Here is a 21,827-nt window from a genome sequence, read left to right on the forward strand (position 1 = left end):
CCTTGGCCACTAGCCTTGCTTTATATTTATCAATTGAACCGCTTGGACAATATTTTTTCTTAAAAATCCATTTACACCTAATAGCCTTAGCTCCTTAAGGCAAATCTGCTAAAACCTAAGTTTTATTTTTTTTCTTAAAGAATCAATTTCAATTTCAATTGCTTCTTTTCAAAGTTTGGCATCAGGAGAAGAAATAGCTTCATAAAAATCTAACGGTTCATCTTGCACTAAATAAGTGTAAAAATCATCTCCAAAACTTATTTTTTTTTTGCCTTTTACTTCTCCTTAAAACCAAGTCCTCATTTAAATTTTGTTCAAACTCTGAATTCTCAACAGTTTTAGAAACATGCTTAATTTTTAAGGGAACAATGTGTTCAAAAAATTTAGCATCCTTAGTCTCTACAATTGTGTTTTGGTTTAACATATCACTTTTTAAAACTAAAAAGCGATATGCTACACTTTGTCCAACATACTCAATAAACATACAATTAGAAGTTTTAAAATCAATTTTTCTCTTTTTAAGATCAGGCAATAAAACTTTTGCAAGACACCCCCACACTTTTAAATATTTTAAATTAGGGGTAAACCCTTTCCATAACTCATAAGGTGTTTTCTTTGTTTTCTTATATGGTATCCTATTTTGTAAAAAACTTGCAAACAAAATAGCTTCACCCCACAAGTTATCAAGCACAAAAGAACTCACAAGCAAAGCATTCATAATTTTTTTAATGTTCTATTTTTTCTTTCTGCAACACCATTAGACTCAGGAGAATAAGGAGGTGTTATCTCATGTATAATTCCTTCTTTTTCACAAAAAAACATTTAACAAAACATATTCTCTACCTCTATCAGATCTAACCCTTTTAATCCTTTTGTTTAACTGATTCTCAACATTTGCTTCATATAAAAGAAATTTTTCAAAGGCCTCATCTTTATTTCTTAACAAGTATACCTTAGTATATCTTGAAAAACCATCAATAAAAGTGATATAATATTTTTTACCACCTCTAGTCATGGTTTATTTTAAATCACCTAAATTAGTGTGAATTAAAGACAATAATTTAGATTCTCTTTGACTAGAAAAATGAGGTTTCTTACTATTTGTTTAGTTTCTGCACATACTTCACATTTTCCAAAAACATTGTTTTTAATTTCAGAAAGTAGTCCAAGTTATCGCATCCTATTTATATAACCTCTACTAGCGTGACTTAGTCTAGCATGCCATAAATCAAAGGAATCAACCATATAAACAAGCATACACTGAGAAGATTCAGTCTTATTCATTTCATCAACATTCAAAACAAACAGTCCTTGATTACAATACCTTTTGCCCATAAATACATTATTTTTTATCATTACAATCTTGTCAAATTCAAATGACATTTTAACCCTAACTTTTCCTAAAAGAGCAACTGATACTAAGTTTGCTCTAACTTCAGGCATATGCAGAATATCATTCAGAACTAGAGTCTTTCCTGATGTGAGCTTTAAGACCACTTTCCTTTTTCCTTGAACTTTGGCAGTTCGGGAATCAGCAATGTAACACGGTCTTCCCCTTTCTTTATAGGATCATAGGAGGTAAACATCTCCTGGCTAGCACATATGTGCCTAGTAACCCCGGAGTCTACCACCCATTTCTTCACATCAAAAATCAAGAGAGCTTGTGACACCACTGCAGTAATGATGTCATCATCACTGTCATCATCTAGTTGTACCAAATTTACATTTGGCTTCTGAGGCTTATCACGGTTTGCTCTCTTCTTACATTGTACTGCATAGTGTCCTAGTTTACCACAAACAAAACAATCTCCTTTTTCTTGAAAGAGGGGTTAGACATATTGGATTTGTAATCAAATTTACTATTCTTTTTATCTTTAGTTCTAGGGTCATACCTCTTATTGTGAGGCTTTGTCTCCACCAGGTTGGCTTTGGATGTCATCTCTCTGGTTTGAGCTGCACGTACTGCCTTACAGTTGGTGTTTTCGATAATGATGTGAGTGATCAGGTCAGTCAAGGACAACTGTTTCTGTTTGTGTTTCAGCTGCTATTTGTAATCATTCCATAATTCTGGCAGCTTCTCAATCAAGATCCTAGCAATGAACTCATCTAGAAGATTGATGTTTTCAGCATGAAGCTCCTCTAACAGCTTATGATATTCATTGATTTGCTCATTCACATCCTTGTTCTCGGTTATCTCCCATTTGTAGTAGTTTCCCACAACCAACTTTTGTTTGCCAGCATCCTCAATAGTGTACTTTATCACCAAAGACTCTCATATCTTACAAGCTTCCTTGTAGACACAGTAGACATCGAACAAATCATTAGATAAAGTGCTAATGATAGTATGTCGGCATACCTTATTTGCATGAGTCTATGCAACTCTCTGAGCTTGATTAATATCAGCAGGAGGCTCAGATTGAGCAAGAGCAGCGGCTACACCATGCATGTCAAGAATGGTGAAGACTCATTCTTGGTAGCATTTGAAATTCCTACCGTTACTACTGGGAACACCTTTGGGGATGACATTCTTAGCATTATTGGTCGCCATTCGATTTGATTAGTTCTTAAGATTGTTGGTGGCACCGACAGTGTAGACATGAATGACGAACGACGAGCTGCTTGAGTCATGCCCGAAAGGACATTGTCCTTAAGAACTATTCTGACACACTGGGACAACGGGCCGACAGTTCCCTAGGATTAAACAAGCACTTCCTGTAGAGCAATGAACCAGAACAGCAGAAATTAAAAAAAGGAACTCAGATGAACACGAGAGCAGAAGGTAGAGAGAGGACAAAATTTCCCTAAAAACTCAAGAGGCTGGTCCAGTTTATCTGTCCGCACCCATAGCTATATATAACCTGAAGATAGAGACATAAACGTTGGCTCATAATCACCGGATTAATGCTTCAATTACACACATATAAAACACCATTATTCTAGAGATGTTGGCAGACAAAAACGTTTAAGACATTAACTCACAAAATTAGTTTTCAGAAGTGGTTTAATGCCCAAAAACTACCAAGCCTTCAAATTCAAATTTAAAATAGTAAAATTTGAGGTTTTTTGGGTAAGCTAAAAATAATTATTTATTTAATTATTTTTGTAAAAATAATCCAATAAAAGGAACCCAATGCCTCTTGAACTCATGCACAGGGGGTAAATCAGCTAATTTCAACTGCAATTGCCCTGTGTTGGCATGTCTCATGTGTGCGAGCCCACTTCTTCTTTAAGCCCATTTTACTAACCCACTTCATTCCTTAGTATATATACACTAGAAGAGTCCTTCATTTAGTCAATGTGGGACTTTTAATACACACAAAACACATTGTACATTAGGCCTTTCTTATTTGGAAGTAGACCAGTTATGGGTATTTCACCTTCACCAGAAACCACCTTCTTAGTATACACTAATCCAATTGGCAATAAGTGTAAGGTGAGATCAGATTTATTTCCAATGCTTCAATAAACTTTAATTTGATGTAATTAATTATATATGAATATTGATTTCATTTGTTAAGAAGATGAAGCTCTAGGAACACTATCCATGCCTTTTTTTCAAGTAATCATTATATTAAATGATTAATTAGTTAACTTTAACTCATTAGTTTTTCAAAGGTTATACACATTTTTTAAAGGCTACTCTCAAACTTCTTCTCAAGAGCCAGTGATTAACAAGGATAGAGCGAGAGAGCATAGGTTGATTTCTACAATTTATCGTTCTTGCTCTCTTTTTAATTAGGTCTCTGCCTTGTGGCTTATGACTTTTATTTGTTGTCTCTTGTTCATTTTGTTTCATGTTTGGCTGTTTGTGAAATTTGTTTCATCTTTAATGAAGGAATCTTTTCTTGTTGGTCAAAAAAATATATTGTCCTTCTTTAATTGCTTCAAGTTGTTGGGAAAGTTCTAATTCTTAAATATTGCAGTCACCATCATCAATGAAGGGCAAAATTAGAAAATCAAACATTTTTTTATGAGTTTAAAAATATTAGCTATCATTCCTTAAAAACTATAAAGTTAGTTGACTTTGCTCAATAATTAGAACGGAAGGAAGTACATAGTTTGATATTAATATAGTACTATATATTGATAGTTTATGAATGATGCAGTTTATTAGATATTTTAGAGGGAGAACTACATTTAGGAAGAATCACATCCAAGGATCTAGGAAGACAATCAGTCACAAACAAGGTAATGCGAAATAGATCCTTATTTGTGAATAATTTCCTTCCCAGGTCCTTATATGTGATTTTCCCTTACAATTAAGTCATAAATAAGAAAATAACTATTTATTGAATTCATTTTCAAGTCAAAACTTCAGTATTTACAAGTGAATGGGACTTCTAAGTAATAACCCAAGAGGTAGTTCACACTATGAAAACAACCAAAAAGAAGAAAGAGATGATGGACATTAAAGCGGATCTTGAAAAAGCCTATGATAGATTAGAATGGGATTTCATATGAGATACACTATAAAAGTTGTTACAGCCCTAGGACTTTGTGATATGCTTATGGGATGTATTAAAAGTTCCTTGATGCAAGTTTTGTGGAGTGGAGAACTTACTAAAAGGTTTAAATTGTCAAGAGGAATTAGGTAACGGGATCTAGTTTCCTCTTACATCTTTACTCTATGCATGAAAAGGTTAAATCACATTATTATGGATGCTATAGAAGATGGGGTTTAGAATCCTATCAAGTTATCTAACTCTGGGATGAAACTTTCCCATTTGTTCTTTATTGATGACTTGATCTTGTTTGGTGAAGCTACCTCAAACCAAGTGGACTACATAAATGATTGCATCAAGACGTTCTATGAAGCCTCAAGACAATGTATGAATAAGGTAAAAGCCAAAGTTTGTTTCTTGCATTAGGTTCATTTCAATATAGCATATGATCTAAGTAAAAGATTGGGAGTTGGCTTGGCTACTAACTTGGGTAAATATCTGGGCATCCCACTTATTCATAACATAGTAAAGTATATGACTTTTACCCCAATTCTAAATAAGAAAAGGAGGAAACTTTCAAGCTAGAAAGGTAAGCTCCTAAACATAGCAGGATATGCCACCTTAGTAAGAGCAATTTTATCTGCTAATCCATCTTACCATATGTTGACAATGTTACTTCTGAAGAAATTATTGAAGGAGCTCAAGAAGTGTAGTAGAAACTTCATTTGGGGCAAATATGATGAGGCTAGGAAACTACATTTGTTTCTTAGGACACCATATTAAAAGAGAAGAAAGAAGGGGGACTGGGAATCAAGAATCTTGAGAAGTAAAATGAAACCTTCCTCATAAAGCCTTATTAAAGCCTTCTTACTAACAAGGGGAATCTTTGGATTCAAGTTCTCAAACTAAATATAGTAGTGGTGGGAATGACCTACTAACCATTAAAAAGAAGCACTCCTCGTTCACTTGGCAAAGTATTGATACAGTTTAGGAGAAATTTAAGTAGAGAGTTAGCAAGAAGGTTTGCAATAGGGAGAAGCACTTTGTTTTGGTTTGAAAATTGGTCTTAGCTTAATGTTCCCCTAATTAAGCTCATCCTAGGAAGAGAAGGATTGGTATCCAGAAGGGAAGCTATTTTAGACTTTGGGGGTCAAAATAATGATTGGGTTAGAATGCCTTCTTGACTCGTGCTCACGCACCTAATGAAAAGAGAGGAGAGGACATACACTTTTGGAAACCATCTACTGACGGCTATTATTATGTTAAATATGCTTATGCTTTTGTTAATGCAAGTATTAGAAGGGAGGTAGACAACATTTGGAGGTGGCCAATTGTGGAGAAAATTAAGTCCTTTATGTGGCTTTTTGTTCACAAGAGGGGGCATACTTTCGAACTCAAAATGAAAAAAGGGCTCGAGGTGAATCAAAACTGTTAGTGTAGGTGTGAAATAATTGAGACTCCATGCATATACTTAGAGATTATCAAAAGGCAAGAGGTAGATGGAGAGCTGCTGTCAGTGTGCACCAATGGCAAAAGTTTACAAATCTTGAAAGAGCTAATTGGGTAAACTAGAACTTAATTAATGAAGGTGGACAAGGATGTACTAAGAGGGTCAGTTGGACATTGCTGTTTGCTAATGTCTATTGGGATATTTGAGTTTCTAGATGCAAAAGGATACACTCTCGCTCAAGGGTGTATGGATCTTCATCCGTTCAGGGATGTCATAGTTGATGCACAGAGATTGGGTCTCGAAAGTTCATCATCTGAACAGTGAAAGAAATTTGTATGCAAATTACTTAGCTTGGAATTCTCATTATTTTGATGAAATATTTTGCATCTTTGATCACTCTCCAATCTTTCTATAAGGGTTGGAGAATGATGAGGGATCCTACATACCCTCTTGTTAGTGTAAACGATATGTAGTTTGATGCTTAATAGATTCCAGTATTTATTCAAAAAAAAAATGTTAGATTTTGTTTTCTTTAATTTTTTCGGCCATAGGTGGATTTATGTGAACCTCCAGCTGTTGGATTTTTTTGATGCTTAATAGATTCCAGTATTTATTCAAAAAAAAAATGTTAGATTTTGTTTTCTTTAATTTTTTCGGCCATAGGTGGATTTATGTGAACCTCCAGCTGTTGGATTTTTTTGCCTAGGACGCCATCCACATCTGTGCCTGTTTTTTCTTTTTTAATAAATGCCCAATTTTAATTTTTTGTTAGAAAGAAAATATCTATTAAAATTAAAATAAAGATACAAATATTTGAGGATAAATTGGGAGTAGACTCCCATATCCTTTTGAAGTTCTCGAAGTTCATATGGCAAAGAACTATAACCTATAATTACAGGATTATAAGCAGATTTAGTTATAAAAATAATAATCAGCGGAGATGATGAAGGAGATGAAATCCAGGGCTGATTATTGATGAACAACAATTCATATCGAACCATTTCCAGAATTAATTGAATGCTGTCCCTTCTCTAAACCTCGGACTCTCCAGAATATAGTAGACAATCATTGAGGAGAGAGATATTAATGATTTTAGAAGAGATATATTTAATGATGAAATTCTTTATGTATATCTTTTTGGCCAACGTTAACGAAATCCCCATGATGCCCTAATATGGTTTCCTTTGAAAATGCAAACATATTCAATTAGAGCATATGGATTGCTCTAAATTGCGAATATAGATAAATACACACTATGTATGTATTGCAAATTTTGAGAAAAGAATAATAAATATATGAGACAAAAAGATTAAAATTTGCATTTAAGACGAAAATAAACTTCAACGTACCTACTTCTATTTTTTATTTTATTTTTTTGACCCGAACCTACTTCCATCATTCGGACCAAGAGGAGTTACATTTTTTTCATTTTTTATAGATATCTTTTAATTGGAGATAATTTTATTTAAAATACAGTAGAACATTAAATGTATATTGTCAGGTTGAGGATCCTATTCCCATGTTTGCTATATTGAATTTTGGGCTCAAGCACTACATTAAGAGTCTAAGACAAAGCTTCTATCACGGCCCAATCCAAGAAAAAGGCCCAAAACGAGAAAACCCCCTTTTATCACGGTAATTCTCCCATATAATCGTTCATGGTAAAAAGGTTTGGAAGAATTATTAACCCAAGCAAAGCAAAAAGCTTGAAAGAAGGGAAAAGCACGACAAAATTTTTTTAAATTATGTAAATAATAATTTAATCTCTTAAAATATTATAATATTAATAAAAATTTTAAAGACCTTTTGTCATTAAAAAAATTAGTATAAATGATCAAATAACCCTTAGTTTAGAACTTTAAATGCAAACTTATAAATTGTTGTTGCATTCTAGTAATTTTTAAAAAAAAATTGTGAATATTAGAATAAAACTTGTGAATGAAAATTAATATTTGAACATTTGAAAAATATCAGGATTTCAATATACGAACTTACGAATTGTTATTAAATTTTTACGATTTAAAAAAAAGTTGTGAATCTTAAAACATTATAAATGGTAATTGATATTTGAATTAAAGACAATTTGGTCACTTATATTAATTCCTTAATGACAAAAAAATCTCTGAAGATTTCATTGATATTATGACATTTTGAGGGATCAAATTATCATTTACATAATTTGAAGATATTTTATTCAATTTCTCTTGAAAGAATTACTTCAAACTTATCAAAAAAGAAGAGGAAAAGGCTGGAAAGAAAAAAAAATTCATATATAAATTTAGGAGAACATATTCTTGAACACCAAATCTCTAAGACTCATAGAGTTAGCTTTTCTCCATTGAAAAAAGCCTCCTATACCTCTTTGCTGAGGCAAAGGTAAATTTGGATCATTTAAATTTAATTTGGACATTAGATTTAATATTTTTAATTTATATTTTTAAAATAAAAAATATATATAAATTGTAAAAAATTTTAATAAATATTATTATCAATCTAATTGTCCAAATTTAATATGAAGGATCCAAATTTAATACTAAAAATTTAAATTAACTTTTCAAATATAATTTGGGCGGTGTAGATATATTCTGAATAGAGTAGTGAACTCATTAAAAAATTTTAATATTAAATTTGGATCATTCATATTAAATTTAAACTATCAAATTGATAAGAATATTTATTAAAAAATTTTATAATTCTTAAATAATTTTTATTTTAAAAATAAAAAATAAAAAAATTAAATCTAAACAAAAACACCAGAAATTCGAAATTATAGAAAATGCCAAATTTTTCAGTATAAGAAATTTAAAAATAAAATGGAGAAATGTATTCAAAAAAATATTTAAAAAATTTATCTAGTCTTAAAAAACTCTACATCACACTAAAATATTACTTCCTCCGTATAAAAATATAAGGGATTTTTAATCAAATCTCATTTTTCAATAAAGTAATATCTTACTTTTAATTAACCCTATTTTTTTATATTTATCTCTATTAAATACTATACAATAAATATAATGTCATTATCAATAAGAGCACTTTTAAAAAAATAATAATTCTAATTTAAAAAATTAAAAATATTTTATATTTTTAAATATTTAATTTTTTTAAAAAAATATTATATATTTTTTAATAAAGAGAGTATATAATAAATTCCAACCTTTTGAAATCCACCAAGCGCGGCTGCTCTCTTAGTCGCACACGTTATCCGGACGACCCCGAGAAAGACGAAAGGAAGGGCAAGTGATTGCATTTAAAATAATATGTGTGGTTCCCACGTTTTCTATTCATCTTCCCTCCCTGTTTTTTTTTTATTGTTATTATTATATGCCCCTCCCACAATCCAAAGCGTATTTGTCATAAGTTAAGTTGGAATAATATTTTAAATAATTTAATTTAATTTTACCTAACCTGATTTAATTATTCATTTTTAAAAATTATAACTTAGAATAAAATGACATAGAATAAATTCATCAAAATTTAATCCCCACTCATCCCAATAAATTTTTAATTTATTTTAACATTTTAATTTAAATTTTTGGAATGTTACACTTTTGAATATGTTATGACAAAAAAGATATTAATTTATGATAATTAATAATTTTTGTTATATGAATATAATATATTAAAAATAAAATAAAAATTGTAAGAATTAATTAAATATTAAAATAAATTATTTTAAATTAGATAAATATAAAATAAAGTAAGCAAATCTAAATTTTAAATTCACCAAAAAATAGAATTAACAAATTTACATTTTAACTCCATATCGATCGGCATTTAAAAAATTATTTTTCTCACTTAAAAATTACCCAATAACAGCATTTAACATTTCAAAATTAAAAATTAAATTTTAAATACCAAACTTTAATTGCCAAAATGCACCTTTAATTGGCAACAAATTTTCCGTGGAAAGTGCGGGACAAATTCTCAACCCACAAATACGCGGAAAATTCTGAAATAGTGAAAATTTGAATTTATATTTAAATGCATAAAAATTATAAATTTATTTCTTGTTATAAAAATTATAATTTATATTTTTTTATATTCTAATTATTTGAATTTTTAACAACCCCAAGTCTTTTGTTCTCTTTCATGTTTAGTGTTGGTATATCTGTTACTCAGCCATTTTATATCTCCTTTTCGCCTCTTAAAATAAAAACAAAAGTTAGCTCATTACTCCCACTATTTCATTTTTGCTTCAGATGTAAACCCATTTCTCTTATTCCTTTGAATATTTTGTTTATAGGTATTTTTTTCATTAGATGCAATTTTATTCGAGATACGAGCACTAAATATGGGTACATTTTTTAGTAAAGATTTGAATTTTTTTGAAATTTTTTTACTTTCCAAACAAAAAATTTTAAATACATGAATTAAAAATTTGAGGTTTTAAATTAAAAATTTAAATTTAAATATCATCTCAAATTATTGTTCCGTGAAATTTCCTATAAGTAAATTGTGTGAGAAATTTTCTCACAAGTATATTATATAAGAATTTTTTTTTTGTCAAAGCGATTTACCATATGAACAGTATTTTGTTTGCATTACCAAATAAAACTGTGCTATGATTTTTAATGTCAAAATGGATGTACATGGAAATACTTTTAAAATGTTAGGCATGTTTTGGTGAACATTATTCTCCTTTTCCCCACTCTTTCTTTTGTTGTCAGGTTATCGTGACTCGTATTCTTATGGCTCAATGGCGTTACGTGTGATAATTTGCAACTTATTAGCTAAACAAGTTTTTTTTTTTTAATATTACATTTTAAGAAATACCCCATCCTCTTCTATTTGTTAGTCACATTTTAAAAGTCTTTTACCTTTCGCAGCCACGCAGTGAACACGGAGCGAACTATTCTCTTGCCTTTTACTGAAGAATACTGTGTGCTCGCTGCTTCAAGTGGCATACGCCAATTTTTGGGAGGGTCCCACCTTATGTGGGGTCCTAAGAAAGAAAAAGAAAGACTTTCGTCCTCAACGTACCTTCCCGTTTAAAAATAAAAATGTTTTTAAATTAAATATTATTTTTAATAAAGTAGTTATTTATTTTTAAATAATTTTTTTATATTTATCCATATTTAATATAATTTTTAATTTAAAATAAATATAAAATAATTTATTTAATATAAATATTTTTAATAATTAATTAATTATATTTTTTAATATCTAGTATTTTAAAAAATATTTTATATTTTTGAATGGAAAGAGTAAGTCATTTTTCTAAATTTTTTGATGCACAATTCTTAAAATAGCCTTCAGCACATCTTGAAAAATGTGCAAAATTTATATTTTTTTAAATCTTACCTCATATTAAATTATTCTTATTTAAATGTAAGAACAAAAATAAAAAGTAGTTTAATTTTAAAATAATTTTATTGTGAAAAAATTAATCATTTGATTTTTATAATTTCCACTCAATTATAACTCAATTCTTCAATTTTGATTCGTTATAACTTAATCATTAAAGTTTTGACTCAATTATAAATCAATTCTTGAATTTTACCTCTTGCAATTTAATCTCTAAAGTTTCAACATCTTAAATAATAATCCTATATTTTAAAAAATAAACTATAAAGATTAAAAATATTTTAAACTTTTAATATTTATAAGATTGAAAGGATTTAATAATTTAAAATATTATTAATAAATGTTAGATTAAAAATTCAGGAACTAAATTGTAAAAAGTAAAATTCAAGAATTAATTTATAATTGAGTTAAAACTTCAAGAATTAGGTTATAATGAGTTAAATTTTAAAGATTGAGTTACGGCTAAATTAAAATTATAAAGATTAAATAATTAATTTTTTTATTTATTATTTAAATTAACTTATCTTGAGGAATGATTTACTATTTAGAGGTAATCAAATAACCCCCCAACCCACCTGTATTCGTGTAAAATGGGTGAGTTTTAACTCCCCCGTTAACAGAAAAAAGCGAACGGGCTAATTTATGAAGCGGGACGGGCTACGGGTAACCATCCGGCTACCCATCCCAGCTTGTATAAAAGTTTCCATCGGCATTTGACAAAAAGCAGAAGCAAAAAAAAAACTTTTGTAGAGGTAAGTCATCATACGCTGCGTTTTGCTTCAAACTCAACGGCCTCCCCTAATTCCCTCATTCATCAGCCGCGCCTCCCGCTCCCCCAGCCGCCTCCCACTCTTAGTATCAACTAATCACCTCCACTCTTTAATCTGTCTCGATAAAGAAAAAAAAGAGAGAACAAAAAAATTACAGACCCAACCATGGTGTGTTTATTCCCTTGCATATCTGCATCTGTTGCTTTGCAAATCATTCCTTTTCTAAAGTGCTTTGCTTCTCTTGTAATCTTGCAAATGTCTCTGCTTCATTCTAGATTTGGTGCTCATTGACGGTGACGGGATTTGTAACTTGGGATTTGGATTTGGAGGGCTCTTTGTTTTAGTTTTCATGGATGAATGATGACATTGAACTGATAATAAAAATTTACTGAAAATTATATTTGCAATATAATAGTGCATAATTTTATTTTTTTAAAAGATAAATATTTAATCAATTAAATTATAAAATTTGATTAAAATAAAATAAATTGTAAAAATTTAATTTGAAATTGACCAAAATTAGAAGGATTTATGAATTAATTTTGCCTAATAATTGCTGGTTAACAGCCGTATCTGCTTTCGAATGGTCAAAAAAGGTTTATATGCATTTAGTTTCGCAACTTTTGCAGGCGTGCTGCAGCCTCTTTTGAGCCCTCCACTGACGAGCGATTCGGCCCATCTCCACTTCTGGTTCTGAACGAAGCAGTTTTTTTGCCATTATCTCACTTGAAGATGTCTTCTATGCTCTCCTACAATCTAGCGATCTCAATCTCTTCATCCTCCTCCACTTTCTTAGCTCCCTCAAAATTCAACCCGAGGTATTCGTTTCATCACAGATGTGATTCTTTTCTTGCTTTCTGTTTCCTCACTTTCAATGAGATCCGACCCAGAGAAGCTTACCTGCAAATTTTGCTTTTTTGCTTCATTTGGATGTTGTAGGAGTCAAAACGTGTCCTTGAATGTAAAAGATGTGGGCATATGCAAATGCGTCGTGGCACCCGAAGAAGTGCTTACCGGTATCATTAAATTTTCATATCCATTGCTTCTTTTCCTTCCATATGGTGAAAGTTGTGATTTTTTGTTGTTAGGTAGTACTGGAGTGGAGGTCGGCAGTGTGAAGATTTTTTTTTTTTTAATTTCGCGTTGACCTGATAGCTTGCTCATTGACTTTGAAAGTGAATTGAATCATGTTGTGTTCTTCTCTGTTTCTCTAAAGCAAAATTTAGTTTGTCAGTTTCATTAAGTAAAGTTTTCTCTATAGATTACCGAGTAATCGTTTCTGAATTGTTTTAAATACTAGTAGTTGTGAGCCCATTGTTAGTTGCTGATGAATAAGTGAGCAAAAGAAAGTTTCAAAGTTCAATGATTTTCAATGATCACCTTTTCGTTCAACAATCTCTAAATTACTTTTTCCACATTGTACAAATTACAATGATACTGGCCCTTGTTGTTTGGAGTTGGTTTCTATCGTCAAAGAGGCTTTTGCTAGCTTCTGGTAGAATATGTATTGGAAAAGTCATTGTAGACTGTATAATCTTTGAAAAATTGTTTACAAAACCAAGAAGTTCATGCGAGGTTCACTTGTGCATTTTGGGTGAATTGAAAAGGATATACTTTTGACACATTTATCTTTTGGTGTTAACGAGAAGATTTTAATATTGTTGGAAGAAGACTTGAGAATAATAATCTCCACTCTGTTAAATAAATTGTAGTAATGAAGTTTGAAACTCATTGAATATGACCAATTAATTGATGAATTCCATCCAATGAGGCAATTAATTTTGAACCTGGGTTCCTAGAATTTTAAGTATGATTTGATACAGTTGTTCATTCCATAACTTATTTTCTGTACTTAAAAATTCTAGACAACCTTCCAAACCAATGTTTACAATATGTGAATATTTGCTGATTTATATTTGCATGACATTTCATATGCAAAAGAACATGCCACAATTAGAAAAGCTGAGAATTTATCCTCCTTTGTCATATAAAGTCAAGTGTGACAATATGCTTCCTTCCTTTCCATTTTGAAGCTTACAAGACAAAAGTTTCCCGCAATGCTAACATGGCGAAACTTCAAGCTGGTTATCTCTTTCCAGAGGTTTGTAATGCCATTTGACACTTTCTGCTTCTAGTCTTGTTCTATTGCTCTAGTGCCTTAGATTTGGTTAACTATTATCATAGTACAACTGGTAGAGTTTTGACTATCTATGGTTCTCCTTTAGTATTCATTTCCCCATTTTATGTTCTCTTTAGTAAAGGATTTCCACTATTATACACAAAGTGATATCTATGTCTTAGTTTGCTTGTTTTAGCTTGGCAGTTCATATGTTGAAGTTAGTTGGTGGTCTAGTCCTAGTTTTCATAAATTAAAAGAGAGAGAAAGTGTATGTAAACATTTGCATTAATTGATGTTTTTCTTTTAATCTTAACTGATAATGATCCAATTTCATTCTTATGAAAGTGAAAATTGTCATTCAAGTGATATTCAAAATGATGCTTTTACTTGCCTTACTCCTTACATGTTATATTTAAATAAAGTTGTTGTAATTGATTGATGTAGGGCAGAAAATAGTGGAAATGATATGTTTTGTCATAATATATGCTTCAGAATGAAGTGTTTGAATATGGAAATTTGTATGTCCTAAAGACCTATAAAGGAATGCAATAGAGGCAATATTCACCTTCTTTATTTTTTGTTTAATCTAAGTAAGCTGATTCAATGAGCACTTTTTCTTTGTTTTCCCTCCTCAAATTTTGAGTCTGTTTTTATTGCAGTGTTTGTTATTGCATTACTTTATAGTATCCTTTGTGCTGACATTCATTTTACCATTTTATCGTGGAGAGTAGATTGCTAGAAGAAGGGCTGCACACCTGCAGAAGTACCCTGATGCAAAAGTGATAAGTTTGGGAGTTGGTGATACTACTGAACCCATTCCTGAAGTCATAACGTCTGCAATGTCAAAGGTCAAGCTTTTGTTTGAATGAAGCTACTATGTCTTTTATTTTTCAAATTGTGATTTCCCCCCATGAAATTACTGCTCACATTGGAGCTTCATGATTCATAGTATCAAGGATTGTAGTAATGTTTGATGAAATGAGTCAAGTGTTGCTTTACTCTTATTGTGCTTAACCATGTTAACTGTCTAACTTCTTGTCCCACTTTGAGGTAGAATGGTCATGTGAAGGACAGTGTCCTGCTGTCAAATTCTCAAAAGATGTTTGATATGGACTTCATTCGATTTACAGAACAAGTTTCTCCCCATGTCCTTTGTTTTTTGTTGTAGCCATCTATATGCCATTCTACATGTAGTTGCATCTGCCTAATTTCAGCTTCTATAATTCATGGAACATGTAAGAATGATATATTATGAATGCACACACACTCCTATTATTTTGCTAACTGGAAAGTGCCATGATAAATGATGCTATGTCTTACTCAGTTAAATGAAATGAGTGCTTTGACTGCTGTAAGCACTGAAATTGCTTTTTTTTTTTTTGTATCAGAGGTCACTTGCATTATCTACCATAGAGGGTTATAGTGGTTATGGAGCTGAACAAGGTGAAAAGGTATGTGACTTTTACAGTTTCAGGAGTTATTGTTTGTTCATTCTTATATTCATACATCATTTCATCATCCTTGCCTATCCTCTCATATCAATTTCTAGTCATGGGGGAATAAAGTTTCACCTATGCTGATAGTTCGTTTAGGCTTATCTATCTCTTATTTCCTAGCAGAACACATTCCAAGAATTAATATCTGGCATTCATTATTAAATCACTTAAGCAAGATGCTAAGTGAAAAATTAGAAGATTCTTACTTGAATGTGGAGGATGCTTGCCTACATTTGATGGATCAAGTGCAACCATTGGGTCAAGAGCTATACCTGTTAGTTAGAGTGCAACTCTATTTCCTTAAGTGTTCTATAGGGGCTGAACCAATCACTAGTGCCATGGGTTGTGATGTTCAGTCCATCGAATCACAACAAAGATGTTGGCCAAATCTCATCCAACAATTTCCTCCCCAACAATACTTGGGGGATTCAAATCCATGATCTTGCACTAATACCACTTGTAGGATCAAGCACAACTACTAGGCTAAAAGCTATAGCTACTAGTTGGGGTGCAACTCTATTTCCTTGTCTTTTTGAAGGGCTGCACTTATCACCAGTGCTATGGATTGGGGTGTTAAGCCCATCGAATCACAAGGGAGGCATTGATGAAACCTTCTCCAACAACATTTACTCCTTAAACCTGCTTATATAGATTTTTCTTGATATCATTTTGGAAGATTAATTCTTGACCTGTAAAAGTTTTAAATGTGAACATTTGATAAATGGATATTCTGCTAATCTTAACATTTGCTATGCTCCAAATAAAATGTAAAATGCATAAGAAATAAAGATTGTTAAAAGTAAAAGCCGCTTCTCCCATGTTTCTGCATTAGCTTTCACTTTGATCAGCCATATCTTCAACTCTCCCTGTAACAACTCCCACTCTAGCCTCGTGATTCTTCCTTCTAGAGTATGAGTGGAATGTATATCAATATCTCTGTGCCTATAGAGTTAGCCAAATTCTGCAGATTGGATTAGTATGCTATCATGTGTCTCTGGTAGCTGTTTTTTTTAGCATAAGTTAAATCTTGTAATTTCCTTTTATCATTTAATATATTTGTCATCTTTTTTTTTTGGCACCAATATATCTTTTTTTTTTTTATCATTTAATATATTTGTCGTTTGAATATGCTTTTTTCCTTTTAAATAAACTTTTAAAAAAAAATTGATTTAACAAGGGAACAAACTCTTTGGATGGAGTGATAAATAAAAATCAGGAATCCATTGAATAAGTCTTAATGTTTATCCTTAGGAAAATTTAGTCATATAAAGGACAAGATTTGAATATGGGAGCTTTAGGTTCCTTCTATTTTATTTATAAGAGTATTGGAGACTAAATTTATTTTCTTGTTTGATTTTCCATGAAATTTAAGATTCTTGAAGAATGACCAGAATTGCTAATCTATGCAGCCATTAAGAAGGGCAATTGCTTCAACATTTTACAGTGATCTTGGCATTGAGGAAGGTGATATATTTGTTTCTGATGGAGCAAAATGTGACATATCTCGGCTCCAGGTTATCTGTATTCTTTAATTTGATGTCTAATTCTGCCTATACTATCCTACTTTCATTTGGGGCGGGGGGAGAAAGGGGGGACTTGAATTGGGAGTTTCTGTGATGAACATATTATTTCTAGATCTTAAGGTCATTCTCATTCTTTTCGTGGCAGATGATGTTTGGTTCAAATGTAACTATGGCAGTGCAAGACCCATCATACCCGGTAATCTTTATGTGCGGTTGTTCATTATAATCCATCAACTTCTTGGACGTTTCACTTTAGCTTTCAGAATGATGAATATGTTGAGTTTAATTTCATCCCTTGTCCCAATTGATAGGACATGTTGATGTTACTGTCATTATGCTGGATGATTTCAGTTCATCTATTGAGTTGTTCATGTTTTCTGATATGCCAAAAAAAGTTGGACGAGCAATGATGCCAGAAACATGTTTCTTATAAATAATAGTGCAACACATGGCACATATATGTACTGCAACAATATAATCGTGAGAAAAATATCATCTCATGAAGATTTGTTGACAAAAACGAGTCAAGTACTAGAATTTAGACCTTAAATTAAGCAAATGAATAGAAGGATTTTTGAAAATTTGAACATATCAAAGTTGGAAACAAAACTAAATTTGGAGTACTGTGTAATTTAAAGGACGTGACATTATTAGTCCTCCAATTATTTCACATAACTCAACTTACCCCTTTTACCTTGCTAATAAAGTGATGTATAGTAGCTTAAAGTTTGACTTCACCTCAAGGATTTTTCTGAATCCCCTATAGGCATATTCTTAGCTAACATCCCACTGGATAACACAACCCCTAAGCTAGCTTTGTCAAGCTAATGAGTATATTTCTATCTCATGGGCAAAACTATTGACCCATGCTAGTAAGGTCTAGTCACACAACTCAACTAGAGGCTTGGTTCATAACTCCATATCACTTTTCCAATTTGCAGCTAATCAACTAGAAACATGAAGGAAGCAGTTGAATTAACTTATGCTTTCCATCAATCACAAGGGAAGAAAGTGAACAAGCTCTAGCATATACAAAATCTATACAAAAGTTCATAACAATCCTAGATACAAAAAATAGTTACTTATTACACAAGAAACTCTTACCCATTAGTTTAAACCTTCCAAGAAAAAAGCTTTTTTGGGTATATGACTGGTCAAAGGTGCTACTGCCAATTTAAAATGTGGGATACTGACATATGGAAGCACATATAAGCTTAAGGTTACATTTGGAGTGAGAGGATAACGGAGAAGAAGGTAAAGTTTTCCCGTCAGTTTGAATCTAAATTGTAAAATAAATTCTTTCCCTTCCCTTCTACATTCTCAGTTCAAGCATAACCAAGAGTATGTTCTGATGGAGGGATAATGGAGGCTATGGGAGGGGAAAAGAGGGTTATATTGATACATATTATTTTATTTGGTAGTTATTAATTAAGAGTTGAGGGTAATAAAAACTTTTAATTGACCTTCCAAAATCTTTCAAGTCTCCATCCTTATATTCTTAAGTTGATTTACTTTGGAGGAGTGAAACTATCATTTAACTACCACTTTCACTTCCTTTATCCATTTTCATTGGATTCCTTTCCTTGCCTTCCCTTTTCCTCTCAATTCCTAAACATACTCTGTTTTTTGGCAGTGCTTTAACATTTTACTGCTCTTGCGGATTGGTTTCTTGTCAAGAATAAACTTTCTGTGATATTCCAATGATTGCCAGTAGTGTAACTTGTATGAATGCCTGTCTTAATATAACACTGCTCATTGTCTCTGAGGAGGGTTTCAAAATTTCCCAATGACCCTTAGGGCTTGCAACTTCTTCCCCATGGTTGAACACATGTCATATAGGCACTTTTAATTGACAGTCAGAATTTTCTTTTTGTGTGACAAATTATCTATATTCATTCTACATGGCTGAGTGGTTGTTCATGGCTTCATGCTCATTCATAATTTTCTTTTGGAAAAATTCCAAGATTATATTTGTGCATCACTGAACCACAACACTATCTCTTTCTGGTGGACAAAATAGGAAAAATAGGGGAGGCTATTACAGATTCGTGCATTTGGAGTTAGCATATATCATAAGAGATGATGAGTTATGCAAAGAATAGAGTGAACGTATCATATTTATTCTGCTCAGATTACCTGGCTTGTATCGTATATTTGTAAATGCCGTGGTATTTTTTATGCAGGCTTATGTGGATTCCAGTGTTATTATGGGTCAGACTAGCCAATATCTGAAGGATTCTGAGAAGTATGGAAACATTGAATACATGAGATGTGGTCCGGAAAATGGTTTCTTTCCTGATTTGTCATCAACTTCTCGAGCAGACATAATATTTTTCTGTTCACCCAACAATCCTACTGGTGCTGTAGCAACAAGAGAGCAACTAACTCGACTTGTTCAGTTTGCCCAGGACAATGGGTCTATAATTGTCTATGATTCTGCATATGCAATGTATATTTCAGATGACAAACCACGCTCCATCTTTGAAATTCCTGGAGCCAAAGAGGTTATACCAGAAGTCTTTTCTATTTTCTTTCTTACCAGAACTGATTCTTAATGAATAGCATTTTGTCAACTAGTAATTTGATCATGATGCATAGCTGATTTCAAAATTGATAGTAAAATATAATTAGTTTATCAAATTGATTTCAAAATTGATTTCAAAATGTAATGTGCTGCTTCGAATGTTCTACATGTTACTGTTCTGCTTGAGGCCATAGCTTAAATTTTTTGGAAAATATAATTTTTCTTTTATTTATTCAGCTATAAATGAGTCAAGGCTTGTTATTGTTGTTGTATTCAACTATAAGTGGATTATCATTTAGGGTTGGATGTATATTGATGTCAGTTATTCTGATTGCTCTTAGAGCAGGATTCAAATATTCATTTCCATGAATGTTTGGCATGTCCAATACCTGTATGCCTCAGTTTTCATGTCAGTGTTTGATAAGGCTACAGCAGAGTTGTACAGGTTTTATACATAGCAGCCAATGGAATTTTTTTAGGACTCTTCTTTTGACCATCATGTAATGTCTTTTTCGTTTCTATAGCTTAGTAACATGTTTGAATACTTACAACTATTGCAGGTCGCGATTGAGACAGCATCATTTAGTAAGTACGCTGGTTTCACTGGAGTTCGGTTGGGATGGACAGTGGTTCCAAAGCAGTTACTGTTTTCAGACGGTTTTCCTGTTGCCAAGGATTTCAACCGTATTGTATGTACTAGCTTCAATGGTGCATCCAATATTTCCCAGGCAGGTGCTCTGGCCTGCCTCTCACCAGAAGGCCTTGAGGTCAGTTAACTCTTCATTGCACTGGAGTCTTTGAATTCATTTCACAAGCATGCCAGTTTCATACTATATTCCACATTTATTTGATCAAGTTCAATAAACTCAGTTGCATATCATTAAGAATGTCTGGCTTCTCTTCTTTCCATGTGATGCTTTTTAAACTTCTCTTATTTTGCTGTCATTTCACATTGCATGCATTAGCCCCCCCTTTAATTTGTAGTTAATGATGAACTGTTATGACTTGCTTTTGGGTGGCAAAGTTGAGTTCCTTTCCTTCCTCTTCCTCACCTTGGATAATGCTCTCTTCCTTCCAAAATATACGCATTTTCTTTCAACTAATCTTGGTCCAAAATATAAGCAACTTAATATTTATAAAAATTTTGTTTTCCATTTTACCCCTTGTATTTATTAATATATGTTGTGTTTGTAAATTTATGATCTTCTCACTCATCATAAATTGGAATTAAAGGTAAAAAGGAAAAACAATATATATTTTCATAAGAATAAGGATTTTATTGGTGTGCAAATTATTGTTAGAAGCTGCTTATATTTTGGATTGAAGGGAATGTTATTTGGGGCAGAGGAATATCTGATTTGAACAGCTTTTGTGAAACCTAAGAACATAAAAGATAAACAGTGTAATAGAATTGCTGAAATTGAATGCAGGCTATGCAAGAAGTTATTGGATTCTACAAAGAAAATTCGAACATAATTACAGAGACTTTTGAGACTCTTGGATTTAAAGTATATGGAGGTAAAAATGCTCCATATGTGTGGGTCCATTTCCCTGGCCGAAGTTCATGGGACGTATTCGCCGAGATTCTTGAGAGAACTCACGTGGTTACAACACCTGGCAGTGGTTTCGGACCTGGCGGTGAAGGTTTCATCAGGGTTAGCGCCTTTGGCCACAGGGAAAATATTTTGGAGGCCTGCAGAAGATTCAAGCAACTTTACAAGTAAGAATTTATTTAGAGTACATCACATTATTAATTTATGCTGTATTGATTAGACTTTTAGATCTATTTCTATTGGGGATGTTTTTGGCATATCTATTTAATCCGACTGCAGATCTTAGGTCTTGAAGTTAAGACTTCAAGATAAGTTAATTCAACTCCATTGATCAGTTGAACCAATGCTATTCGGTCAGATTTAAATCAGGTTATTTTGTAATTTGACGAGAGATACAATTCAAGGTTTCATTTTTTTCAAGTGGAGGATGAGCAAGGCGGTGATGCTACAGGTCAAGAGGTGTAGGGGTGGAAGTAGCACATAATTTTGATTAAGTGGTTTCAAGAGGTAAGGAAATGAGCTCAACATAAGTCCAACGTCACGCTTAATCCAAATGACCTGATTTGCTTGAAGAATATCTAATCATAACCTGAACTACAAGAGTTAAACAACACATCATAACCTAAGGTTAACAAGTTGGTCA

At 32.0% G+C, this 21,827-nt stretch overlaps 1 protein-coding gene and 1 non-coding gene across 2 annotated transcripts; both read left to right on the plus strand.

The window, feature by feature from the left end:
- The first annotated feature begins 10,719 nt into the window (after positions 1-10,719).
- On the plus strand, positions 10,720-10,837 carry LOC129295130 (U5 spliceosomal RNA). Its single transcript, XR_008589520.1, has one exon. It is a non-coding gene; the product is annotated as a U5 spliceosomal RNA (small nuclear RNA).
- Positions 10,838-12,585: 1,748 nt separating this feature from the next.
- Positions 12,586-21,604, plus strand: LOC129295128 (LL-diaminopimelate aminotransferase, chloroplastic-like). Its single transcript, XM_054933602.1, has 10 exons — positions 12,586-12,787; positions 12,909-12,985; positions 14,003-14,070; positions 14,820-14,936; positions 15,477-15,539; positions 16,994-17,098; positions 17,253-17,303; positions 19,291-19,611; positions 20,192-20,398; positions 21,062-21,604. The coding sequence occupies exons 1-10, from the start codon at positions 12,702-12,704 to the stop codon at positions 21,353-21,355; spliced, it is 1,389 nt and encodes a 462-aa protein (XP_054789577.1). The 5' UTR covers positions 12,586-12,701; the 3' UTR covers positions 21,356-21,604.
- The last annotated feature ends 223 nt before the right edge of the window (positions 21,605-21,827 follow it).

Source organism: Prosopis cineraria, unplaced genomic scaffold, assembly GCF_029017545.1.
Source record: "Prosopis cineraria cultivar Desert tree isolate PC_DT_omini unplaced genomic scaffold, ASM2901754v1 PC52, whole genome shotgun sequence".
Lineage (NCBI taxonomy): Eukaryota > Viridiplantae > Streptophyta > Magnoliopsida > Fabales > Fabaceae > Prosopis > Prosopis cineraria.